General features: G+C 40.5%; 4 protein-coding genes across 4 annotated transcripts; 2 read left to right on the top strand and 2 right to left on the bottom strand.

Annotated features, from left to right (window-relative positions):
- Positions 1 to 4,855: 4,855 nt before the first annotated feature.
- On the top strand, positions 4,856 to 5,820 carry LOC141828644 (transcription factor bHLH146-like). Its single transcript, XM_074716104.1, has one exon. It carries the CDS (start codon positions 5,224 to 5,226, stop codon positions 5,617 to 5,619), a length of 396 nt encoding a protein of 131 aa, XP_074572205.1. The 5' UTR covers positions 4,856 to 5,223; the 3' UTR covers positions 5,620 to 5,820.
- A 62-nt stretch (positions 5,821 to 5,882) lies between these two features.
- On the bottom strand, positions 5,883 to 7,865 carry LOC141827166 (cytochrome P450 CYP72A616-like). Its single transcript, XM_074714416.1, has 5 exons — positions 7,577 to 7,865; positions 7,287 to 7,507; positions 6,972 to 7,216; positions 6,501 to 6,885; positions 5,883 to 6,419 (listed from the first exon to the last, which is right to left on the bottom strand). Exons 1-5 carry the CDS (start codon positions 7,863 to 7,865, stop codon positions 5,994 to 5,996), a joined length of 1,566 nt encoding a protein of 521 aa, XP_074570517.1. The 3' UTR covers positions 5,883 to 5,993.
- Positions 7,866 to 9,006: 1,141 nt separating this feature from the next.
- Positions 9,007 to 9,883, top strand: LOC141827525 (large ribosomal subunit protein P2B-like). The gene is made up of 3 exons (XM_074714794.1): positions 9,007 to 9,148; positions 9,217 to 9,449; positions 9,651 to 9,883. The coding sequence occupies exons 1-3, from the start codon at positions 9,061 to 9,063 to the stop codon at positions 9,675 to 9,677; spliced, it is 348 nt and encodes a 115-aa protein (XP_074570895.1). The 5' UTR covers positions 9,007 to 9,060; the 3' UTR covers positions 9,678 to 9,883.
- A 777-nt stretch (positions 9,884 to 10,660) lies between these two features.
- LOC141828430 (uncharacterized) lies at positions 10,661 to 12,298 on the bottom strand. The gene is made up of 2 exons (XM_074715858.1): positions 12,008 to 12,298; positions 10,661 to 11,793 (listed from the first exon to the last, which is right to left on the bottom strand). The coding sequence occupies exons 1-2, from the start codon at positions 12,269 to 12,271 to the stop codon at positions 10,696 to 10,698; spliced, it is 1,362 nt and encodes a 453-aa protein (XP_074571959.1). The 5' UTR covers positions 12,272 to 12,298; the 3' UTR covers positions 10,661 to 10,695.
- Between the last annotated feature and the right edge of the window lie 142 nt (positions 12,299 to 12,440).

The raw sequence follows: 12,440 nt of genomic DNA, 5'->3' as shown, positions 1-12,440 counted from the left end.
TATTAATATTTTATTTAAACAAAAATAGTACAATATATAACGCACAAATTTTAAGAGAAATAGTATAACATACGAATATAAATATTTTATAAATTTAAAATTAAAATAATTAAATATTTTATAGATGATAAATTAGTCATTCATTTATTACAGCGATATGTGTTTCAGATGTGTTCAACCAAATAGTGACGACACTGATAATACACTTGAATATACCATATAACTCAAAATTTCTTCAAATTCAGCAAATTCAGTGGTTGAGCCTTGATTCACTGTGATAGTATCTTGTTTTTTACTATCCCAAATCGATATTGCATGACTTTCGTCCTCCACGATCATGTTATGTAAAATAATACATGTATACATGATTTTTTTTGCATTTGTCCATGAACCAATGTCGCACTGGACCGCTTATAATTGTCCAATGAACTTGGAGCACCCTAAATGCCTTCTCGATATCTTTTCTTGCAGTCTCTTATCTTTCCTTAAAATTTATTCTTTTTGGATCCTAGAGGCAAAGGCGGAGCCACAGTCAAACCTACCCGGGCTGTAGCCCGGGGGCTCGACGGCGTTAGAAAGGAGAAAAATTCTGATTTACTATAGGAGAAAATAGAAAATGAGAAGATTAGCCCAGGTGACAACACGTTCATGACCCACAGCTTGGGATCAACCCGAGTAAATCGCCCGGGTTGGCTCCACCATTGCCTGGAGACAGGAAAACTCTTGATGAAAGTGGTCCATTTTGGATATATAATACCCGTTAGGTAGTACCCTTTTGTATATTGTGTACTGTTCACAATAAAATTAATCTCTAGTGCATTTTCTTTCAAGACATCATTAAAAATAGACGATTCATTAAGCACATTACAAGACTCATCAACTCTAAAAAATACATGTCATATCCACAAATCAATAGATGCAATCACTTCAAATACAATTGTTGGGTAGCCATGATCATCTCGTGTGTATTATGCCCTCCACGCAATCGGACAATTTTGTCAGGCTTAATGCATATAATCAAGACTTCCTAACATCTCAGGGAAATCGTGCCTTTGTTTATGTATTTTAAGCAAACGAACGATATCAATTACATTGAGTTTTCTTAAGTACACACCTTCATATATTTGTATCACATATTGGCAAAAGTTGGACAAGCATTCGAGGGCAGTTGTTTCACCCATTCGTAGGTACTCATCCAATTGGTCAACGAAATCTCCATAAGCCAGTTGACGGATAGTATTTCTAAAGTGTCAACTGGCCTTTTCTTCTCTGTTGTATCTTCCTTTCATTTAAAATATCCACCGGGATAATTTTTCAAATTAGTGACTATGTACAAAAATAATTCTTTTCTAATTTGAAATCATCGTCAGAACATGTCATTGGTATACACTCGCTCAGCAAACAAATAATCATTGACAAGCTAAGTGTATCCAGCTACACGTTCTCTGTTAATTGACCTTCTTCTTTATGTACTTCCATAATAATTTTGCATGAATTCAATCAATTTAAGTTGATTGTGCATTACTATCATGAATAATGCTTCGTCGGGATCTAATATTGTTGTATGGCTTATTGTGTCTTCGAGAATGATTTCTGTATTAATTTGGTTAAGATCTTGAGACATTTTGGAACAAATGAAAAGTTTAGTGTCAGAAAGAGGATAATAGATATAGTGTGGAGAATTGTGAATGTTTCATCTCCTACTTTTATATCAATTTTGTAACGGTTAGTTTGTAACGGTTAATTTATAATGGTTAGTTTATATATAACATTAATAATCAAAAAGTGGATTACATAGATACTTAAATATATGACATGAAAATAGAAATTACAAAGCACATTAAATTAATAAAATAAATAAATCTATTACATGTTTAATTTTTTTCTTCAGCTGCTCACATATCACTAGATGGTTCTAGTTCATCTGTCATGCCTTGTATGTCCATCACGAGAAGTTGATGTGTTTAAATGATTTGGTTTACTTTCTTATTGTTATTATACTTCCCCAAATATGCTATTAACTATTTTATAATCTGACTCAATTCATTGATTAGGGTCATTCCTTTGTTGTCTTTCCTCTTTGTGCATTTTATCCCATCGGACGAGATCGGATTTTTCTATCATCTATACCAACAGTTGTGTTAGGATTATATTAGAAGAGTCAGTATGCATACTTGATGATTCTGATGTCCTTGTTTTCTTTGCAGTCCGTCGCTTTGAGGATTGAGGAACGTACATTGGATTATCTTTTACAATTTTCCACATATGTTTATATTGGAAAGTAGATTCAAAATTACTCTTATATTATTCATGAGCCGCACCATCAAATCCTCATCATTCCATCCACTTAGTCCATTATTGTATTATTTATTGTAGATTCTATTATAACTATTCACTATCTTTTTCACCTAAGTCTAATGTAATTTTGCTTTATCTGCAATTATTTTTTTAGGTCTTTTATCTTGATTGATATTATAGTATGCCACCATCCATTTAAAAAAAAAAACTCATTCTTTTGGGCATTATCAACTACTGGATTTTCGCTTATGATTGTGTAGACTGCTATAAAGAGTTTATCATTTGCTACTAGTTATGTTGTTCGCTTGTTATGATCTCCATCTGATTCATTGTTCGTCTTGATTGCTTGATCGAAAATAACATTATCAAGCTCTATTTTTTATGAGAATGAATGAAATTGTGAATCGGGGCTACATGAGATATTTATATCACTTTATCATTGTCACTTTCATCAATAGCCCTGTCGATTTATTGGATTGAATCCCTGATGATTGAAGCAGATTAATTTCATGAGATGGAACTTACATAAAATATTAACTACTATGCAATATTTGGGAGGGATACGGAGCTTGAGGGTCGCTATTCAAAAAATTTAAATAACTTTAAAAATTATAATAATATGGTGGTGGGTATGAAAAATGTTGAAAATTACATGGATGTTATGTGAGAAATGAAAATTGAGGATTGAAGAGATTATGACTAATTAACTTAAAATTTTTATCTACTTGAATTTTTATAGATATTTGGATAGTTCATCAAATTTCTAAATAATAATTGAAATTTTTATACACTGTTCTCTAAATTTTTGAATATGTAGTGATTTTATGACGGTGAAAGATGGATGAAAAAATATTGTATATATAACAAAAAAATAAACGTTACCTAACGTTTTAAGCATTGAGGTTGGCAACGTTCTCAATCAACTTAAATAAACGTGTGTCAAACGTTCACATTGAATTTAAAAATAAAATAAAATAAAATAACAAAAAATAAATAAAAAGAGCTACAGCACAAGTGAGCCCTGCTGCAGGGCCACCCACGCGTGCTTGCACAGTCCTACAGCTCATCTTTTAAATTTTTTACATTTTTTTAAAATAAAAATTACCGAACAAAACTCTTTGCCCGACTTCTAATATCTCCGTCTCCGTCCCTTCCAATGGAGAAGATTTGGAATTTGAAGATATTTAGAGAAATAACCCTTCTAAATACCTCCATTATATTATGGATGCCTAAAGCATTATTCATCATATTTGATCATGTGGCTGACGTGTCACAAAAATAATTAGATAGTACTGCCCTTTGAATTTGAAAGATTCACTCCTGTAGATCTGCACGATCTCACAGTAGTTTAGATCTTAGCCACGATTTTAAACTTAACAAAACAAAAAAAAAGCTAGACCATTTGTTAGTAAATACTGATACACATAATGAAACACTAGCTATTATATTTTCATGGCGCGAGGAGCTGAGCTTGTCCAGGTTTACAGTTTGGTTTTGGAGAATGATCAAACTAATAAAGAAATTGTTCCATATCGTCTTTTGGATGAGTCACCGGCTACCGATACCTGATTTATAGGTTGACGATCAAGATGATCCTCATGAGCAATGAAGGAAGAGGACAATGAACTCTAGCACCAAATGCCACTGCAAGAAAAAAAAAAGAGGATGAGTGTGCTTAGTTCAACCTTGACCCTCCGACACTTATGTGCGTACCTATATCGAGAAAAGAATGTGGAACAAAAGAAGAGTGCAAGTTATATAGACTTATAAAAGAGAAAAATGAGAAAACTAAGTTATTGTAATTAAAAAGGATATCTCTCAGTGGAGATCTTATCAGTAGTGAAGAGTCTTATCACTCATATTTGATGACATCAAACTATGCTATTATATTATATTAATATAATAGATGAGTTATCCGACATATCATATGATTGCATGTGTCCTTTTGATAGTGGCCTGCCAAGCTAAATGAGAAAAGAAAGAGAACAAAGTCAGTTGAGCGCGGTGTAAGACACTGAGTAGGCGGAGCATGAGCGATAGAGAGAGCCTGAGGCGAAATCAGTTGAGACAAATCTTGGGGTTGAGACCGGGTATGATACGGTCAGGAGACTTAGTGGAGCCCTTGCTCAGACTCGTAGCTCGAAATCGAATATCGAATTGAGTTTTGAGAGAGGTCTGATGTGGGATCCTGAGCTAAGCTGAATGCCGAGTCAAGGTATTGGGGTCCTGGACTGTGTCGGTTGTTGAGTCAGACATTGGATCTCGATCTATACCAATTGCCGAGTCGAGACCCTACCACCTTTACAGAGTTAGAAGCGTGAGCACGAAATGAAGCTGGGGCACGAGACTAAGCCAATCAACCTTGGAGTCCAATCTTCTATCCGACATATTGTCTAATAAGATCGGATCTTGATCTTCTAGATCAAATCATACCAACCCATAATAGAAATATTACAAGGAAAAAATGATATTCCGCATGGAAGTAAAGTAAATGAATGAGAATTTTATTCAGTAGAATGATCCTTTTCATAGGGTGAGAGCTAGAGACATAACTAGATAGAATGGAAGCTAGCTGGTGAGGCTCTCGTGAGCCAAGCCGACAGCGGAGAGCCTCGCCAGTGGCCTCCCCCCGGCAAAAGCGGAGACAAGGCATTTTAATTGCCGCAACATGCCCCCCTGCACAAACTGTTCGTTCGCGGCCCCAGAACAATGGCGATCTGTCCGGTCCCTCCCACTCGCCGTAGCTGTTACCGACCCCGCTCCTATCGCTCTGCATGGCGATCTCTGCATCCATAATTGCGCCGCCCGCACCATCGCTTCTTCTGCAATTGCCGCTGAGTCCCAGATTCCCAGCTATATATAGAATCGGCCTCTCCTTTGCCCTCGTCTCCCTTGATCTCTTTACTCTATCACCGACGTATATCCATGGACAACGATGGGAAAGCCGACGCCGGCCTCCTCGAGCGGAGCCGGCGGATCAAGATGGCGGCCGAGATCGGACTCGCTCGCTCCTCTCGCGGCCGCCACTGGAGCCGCGCGCTCCTCCGCCGCCGCCTTCTGGTCAGCAAAGAGGAGACGACGTCGACGACGTGCGAGGCGGCCGCGTCGTCGTTGGAGGTGGAAGAGCCAGAGGAGGAGCTGGTGGAGGCTCGAGTGAGGACACTGCAGCGGCTTGTCCCCGGCGGCGAGGACCTCGGCGTGGAGAAGCTGTTCGAGGAGACGGCCGACTACGTCCAGGCGCTGCAGGAGCAAGTGAACGCAATGCGGGCGTTGGCGTGCATGCTCCATGGATTCGATAGGACAAGAGGAGGAGGGCGTTGATGCAAGAACAGAGTTTAGAGAGAACATGACAGAGTAATAATTCTTAGCTCGATCGCTACTTTACCTTCCACCTCGATTCCCCCTTTCTGATGCTCATCAAATAGCAACAGTATTCGAAAATTACAAGAATCAACTGAACACATATGTTTCCAATTTCCAGAAATGCAATTTTTTCAGAAGATGGTGCAATCCATTGTTTAATTTACGTCTAAAATGCATACTTTTTCTTCTTGTTGTTCAAGAAAACTACTACAATACTGAGAAGGAAATTGGAGATCATGCATTATGATCATAACCTATCACTCTAATTACATAACCTCACATACACAAGTCTGTGTGAGCAAGTTTTGTTCATAAAAGGAGGACTAGGTTATTCAGAGCCTGTGAAGCTTCAACGGAGCGCCATGTTGAGGTTGAAGGGTGAAACGGGAGGTGGGAGCATGGGCGTAGGACGCTGAAAATTCAAAAGAAAACCTCTGTAGAATCACACTAAGCGCCATCTTAGCTTCAAGCATTGCGAAATTCTGACCGATACAGACGCGAGGACCCCCGCCAAAGGGGAAGAATCCATACTGTTCTTTCAATGCCTTGGAAACCCCTTCTGAGAATCGCATCGGATTGAACTCATCCGCGTCATCGCCCCAGTTACTTGGATCTCGGTGGATCAGCACTGTCGGCAGGACGAGCACTGCCCCTGACGGAATCAACAGGCTTCCTATCTGTACTGGCTTAAAAGTTTTTCTTTCAAGCAGAGGAACCGGTGGGTATAGCCTCATAACCTCATACAGTATCATTGTCATCTGTAACGAGAATTTAGTGTTAACTGTTGCATCTGTTCGATCTGTATCCACTATCCTGAAGAAATGTAATTAGATACTTACAATCTTCAAACGGCTCAGTTCATTGTATTCAGGTTTGTCTTTTCCAAAGAGTTGCACAACTTCTTCTCTGGCTTTTTCTTGCCAGTCGGGATGCATGCATAAGACGATCATCGTGGTGGTCAGTAAGATGGATGTTGTTTCTTGTCCGGCGAAGTAAAAGAGCTTGCATTCCTCGATCACGTCCTCGTAACTCATCCCTGCATTCTTTTCGCCAGTTTCTTGGGCGTGTTGGAAGCTGGACTCCAGCATCAAGCCCAAGAGATCCTGTTTTGTTGGTTCGCCCTTCTTCATGGCCTCCTCCCTCTTCCTTATTATACCTATTAGAATTGATCGGGCTTCCCTATGAATTGCTTTCCTTCTGTTATTCTTCGGGGTAGGCAAGAATCTACATGACAGAATTGCATCGAAGAGTAGATGAAATGGTCTTTCTTCAACGTAGATATGGATGGACAAGGAACAGAATTAATTCACCTGAAACCTGGGATATATACAGACTGCAAAGCTAGAAGTATCAGCTCAGTTTGCTCAGTTTGTAGTTGGAAAATCTTTCTTCCTTCTTTGTAGTTGCTACCGAATGCAGTTCGAGAAATAACATCTGCAGTGAAGTCTTGCAACTCTGGCCAAACATCCACTTCGAAAGACCCTTCTGGGCCAACCATCCCCTCCCATTTCTCAACCATTTCCGTGCAACAGCTACAGAACACCGGCAACATTTGCTGCGAGACAACAAAAGCATGTTCGAGACTGTGGAGCATTGTGTCGAAGATATGGAGAAGGATTAATTACCTTCAACTTCTCCAAGTGGAAAGCAGGGTTTAACATCTTCCTGTGCTTGGACCATTTCTCGCCTCCATAGCTGAAAATGCCTGTGACGAAGTATCGTTGGTAGACGCTCAAGCGTGGTCGTTCCACTTGATCAAACTTCTTGACGAAGACTTCCTTCACCAGCTCTGGCTCCAACAGAGCCACTCGGGGAACGGCCCCTAACCAAGTAAAGGATGTTCCACCTACACAAAAGAAAATTACCTCCATTAATGGAGATGAAGGTTTTGCTGACTTGGGAGGAGGGCGCTCACCGAACTCCCTAATTTTATGGGTGGTGAAAGGAGCGACGCGAAGGGCAATGTCGTGAGAGAGAGGCATGGGCTTCGACACCGCTTCCCTCAGGAAGCGTCTCATCTCCTTGAGGTCGCCGTACAGGAAGCGGTAGGCGGTGCCGGTGAGCCCCTGCGCCCGGAGCGCTCGCTCCATTCGCCGCGGCCGCCACCACAGGACGTTGAGCGCCTCCGCGAACGCCCATACCGCGAACAACAGCAGCAGCCACGACGCCAATGCGGCCCTCTCGATCGTCACAAGTAACGTCATGAGAAACGATAGGAATGGAATATTGAACGGAGGGGAGATGAATGATCTTGGAATTGATAAAGCAAAAGCCCGAACTAATTCTGTCCGTCGCAGTTCCTTCACAAATCTTTCTTGGTAGCAATTCCTTCTCGATTCTATAATTGGATCGGGCGCTTCTAAATTACAGGAATTTATACCGACCAAACAAAGGTCCACAATGATCGAACATTAAGGTATCTATCTAATTAAGGAGGGAAGCACTGTGTTCGTAGCAACATAACTGACTCCGGCGATTGACAAGTGGGACTTCCGGCGGAGGGAGAGGCGGGTGGCCCTCTAACCACAGAGTGGACGGTGTTGGGCTTCCTTTCTAGATATTGGATATTGATCCATATGAATAATTTTATTTTATATTTATTGTTCACATTGGATATTTAGTGTCTTCGATCTGATTTCATGGAAATTTTTTATCCATCAACATGATAAATTAGAAAACATTTATAATGGACAGTCCACTAACCTAAACTTCTTAAGTCAATCGTTTATCATCCCCGGGACAATGGTACCAATAGGACATTTAAGTTGTCACTCAGGCATCCCGATTCGATCTCCAACTATAATGTATTTACGAATTTTCCTCAAATGACCGATTTACTCTCGTGGGGATCGAGAAATTTCCGCTGCACCGTTTTTCAATCATTTCCTCACAGATAGTCAATGGGGTTTCATCGTAGCCTCAAGAACAATGGACTTTGTAAACATATGTTAAAGTTTATTTTAACTAAGTTAATTATAATAATGAATTATACATAAAATTAATTTATTAATGTATTATAATTAAAAATTGATTCATCCAAATATCAACTTTCTAATGACGAAATTAAGTATTTTTAAAAATAATCGATTACATCACGACCCTAAAAAGTTTATTGGAGTACTATAATTAAAAATCCACATAGTATAATTTACGATAATAATAATTTAAAAAGGTGTCATTTTTGATGATTAATAAAAAATTGACGTCTGATTTATACCATATTTTTAAAAATAATTTCAATCATTAGATTGGAACACGTTTTAGCTACATCTCTCCGCCGTCACAATGGACCCAACCCTAGGGTTTTGAAATTGAAGTACGCCGACCCGCTTCATTCTACGCACTCATCACCGAGACCTTGCAACAGCGGCATCGTCTTCTGCGAATCTCGAAGCGAAGATGAAAGTTGTGGCTGCTTATCTCCTCGCCGTCATCGGCGGCAGCCCCAACCCCTCCGCCGATGATATCAGATCCATCCTTGAATCAGGTCGAACTCTCTTCCCTTCTCATATTTGTCTCGGTTTCATTTCGGTGATCCTTGTTTCTTGCTTGTAGTGGGAGCGGAGGCAGAGGATAAGAGGATCAACCACTTCCTCGCGGAAGTCAAGGGCAAGGACATAACGGAGCTCATCGCTGCCGGCCGGGAGAAGTTCGCTTCCGTGCCCTCCGGCGGCGCTGTGGCTGCCATCGCGGTCGCCGCCCCAGGTAGCGGCGGCGCGGGCGGCGCCCCAGCCGCAGAGGAGCCAAAGAAGGAGGAGAAGGTGGAGGAGAAAGAGGAATCCGACGAGGTGAAACTCCCTGTCCTCCCTCCTCCAAATTTGCGTTTCCGACATAAATTTATGTTTTTTTCTTCTCGATTCTCTTCGCCAAACAAACCCTCTGGATAATTTAGATTAGCCAAAACAGTTTTTTTTTAAAAAAAAAATTATCTGATTTTATCGTCGCTTTTTTAATTGCTCGTTTCTCATTGTATGTTTTTCTTATTGCAGGATATGGGCTTCAGTTTGTTCGATTAATGGAGGTGGCTGTAGCGTTAGATCCATGGTGGTTAATTTAAGGTTCTGCTATCGTTTTTATTTCAAAGTCAGACAAAGTAGCATTACAAATCGTTCTGCATTCCATTTTGTTTTGTCATTCTTGAATCGACTGCTTGTGGAGTTTCCACTATACGAATTGGTGGTTTGAGCTCAACTTCAAAGAATTCTTAGCATTTGCCTTTCTATGAACTTTAAAGCCTGTGGCAAATCACCATAAGGCATATATATATTTTTTGATCTTTTTATTGCAATCATACTAGTCCATAAGAGAAACAGATACCACCCATCAAAGAAAATGTTTGTTGTTATACTCTTCATCTACATCAACTCTTAAAACAAAATGTATTAAAAGGATCTTTATGTGATTGGAGCCATAAGATACAATCATGGTAGTTTGAGCTCCAAGAGAACCTACATGTTCATTAGTTATGTTGGCATTCACTTTGTGATGTAGAGGATAACGATAATTATGATCATAAAATCATCTTGCAGCTCCTGTATCAAGGGTAGTTGCTTTGGTTGAGAATAATTGAAACTAGATGTTTGCATGCAAGAGTATGCAAAGAAGTAAGCATCAAAGAACAAGGTTATGCGATATGATATCATTGTGGGACATTTGTATAATACTTGCGATTATACAAAGAGATATTTGTTAGACTCGGCATGGTAGATGCCATTTGACTTGCAGAAGTATTGGCACATGAGTAGTTGATGGTGCCTAAAACAAACATAAATAGATAAAATGTGTTAAAGGATACTGAAAATTAGCATGCGCAAAGACTTAGAACTGAATAAAGAGAAATAGGTCATATATTTGAAATCGTAGTGTGGATTGCAGAGGGAGAAATGTTCATGATTTTTAATAGAGAAATAGGTCAGATATTGCTGAATCTTTCAGGATTTCTAACCTAATATCAAAAATGTTATTGCTGAACAATAAGATAAAAAGCTTTGAGCTAAAAGTAAACCAGCAAGTAAACAAGGGCTGCACAAAATGTTACTCTCTTGTTGACTGGGTGCCGCTGCTGCTATAGTATTGCTTTGTAGTCTCACGGGAAAACTCTGCAAAGGTCATTTCTTTCTTATATCTAATAGATAGAGGTGGTATCTTCTCTAGTATCTCTCGCATCAATTCTGGTACATCCTCGGAATCACTGATGGTAGGCCTTGTAGGAGCATTTTCTTCCTTAGTTACAGAGCTGACATTTCTTGCAAGTCTCTCTACCTGATTGCCGGTTTCGTCTAGGCAAGGATATTCAGAATAAGGCAAAACTTTGTCCCAAGTTGGCTGCAGGAACACAACAAAAGTCTCCCTGCTCAAGTTCTCAATGTCAGTAGGCCTACTGACAGAGTGAAGTGTGGAACAAAGCTTACCTCTAGTTAATATATCAGCTGCTTCCCCTACCTGAATGATGAAACTCTCAGGTGGGGATTTCACAAAATAGATTATATTCTTCTTTATATCAAACAACTGGAGATATGCATGTGCATCTGGTGAAGAAGACTGCTGACAGCATGAAATATGATTGCAATCTTCTGCCTGACAGGAAACCATAAACAATGGTGATGTTAGAACCGTGAAAATTCCATAATCATAGTGCCATTGCTGCCACAGATTCGATATAGACTTGCTAATCCTTTCTTTAGGATGTCTTTTCATCGTACATCTGTTTGAAGGAAAAAGACCATTCTCAGCTTGTTGAGCTTTGCTTTTAAACTCTTTTTTCCTTCTGTTTGTTTCTTTGAGAATGATGTTATCTATGGCAGAATGATAATGAATGAGGCGCCCTTTTGCACTGCCATCAATGATGCTTTGTTTCAACTCTTTGTAACCAATGGCTCTATCACAAACTTCTGCCAGTTGAATACCAAGTTCCATCATGCAAAGACCAAGTTCTTTGAAAGCGGTTCCAAGGTTCTTAAACTCCATATAATCAATCTTATCAAAACGATCATCAACAGGATATCCAGCACTTTTCAGAGTAGTTGATGATAATTGAGAAGTTAGATTTTGTGAAAACCTCAACTGCAAGGCGAAGGATGAGACATTCCTATCAGGATTCTTTAAGGGAACATCACTGCCCAAGCCATGCTCCTGTACATATTTAGTAACAATGGTCACAAGAGATTAGCATCACTGGAGCATCATGAGCAACCTTGAAGCATGCCCAGAGCATTGTTGGAGAGAAGTATTAGCATCTCAAACATGGCCGATAAATTCTTGGCCGAAATTTTGTTTAAGAATTCAAGGGCTCTAAAACGACCAGCCATGGAGAACAAAGCAATGGGCTGCTGATAAAGCGATGTACCTGGAGGACACGAGCGCGGTCCTTGCGGCCGAGGAGGGCGATCTTTCGGGCGAGGGGAAGAAGGTCTCTGCGGAGACCAGGAGCTCTGGGCACGCCGTTGATGACGAGAAGGCCGGGCCCAGAGGGCCCTAGGGCTTGCATGACTGCAGCAGTGAGGGATTCGATCCGCGATAGCTCCGCCGGAGAGAGTCGAGGAGGATGCGAAGACATGAGTTGAAGATCGGAGAAGCAGATCTCCAGTGGTTCAAGGATGCTCGCCGCCATCTTCGCCGGCGAAATGTCTCCAATGAATCGTTGATTCCTCGCCGCGAGCAACAAGCCAACAGCTTTATGCGGACGATGACCTACATAACTCGAATTGGGCTCGGCAAGGACATGAAGGTGGCCCATGCTGAGCACGGCCCATCCGACGACTCCGAGCCTGCAGCCCTTG

Source organism: Curcuma longa, chromosome 4, assembly GCF_044706935.1.
Source record: "Curcuma longa cultivar G26 ecotype Majalengka, Jawa Barat chromosome 4, ITB_CL_G26_1.1, whole genome shotgun sequence".
In the NCBI taxonomy this organism is placed as follows: Eukaryota; Viridiplantae; Streptophyta; class Magnoliopsida; order Zingiberales; family Zingiberaceae; genus Curcuma; species Curcuma longa.
The sequence above is the reverse complement of the archived record's forward strand: the minus strand, read 5'-3'. Positions and strand labels throughout refer to the sequence as shown.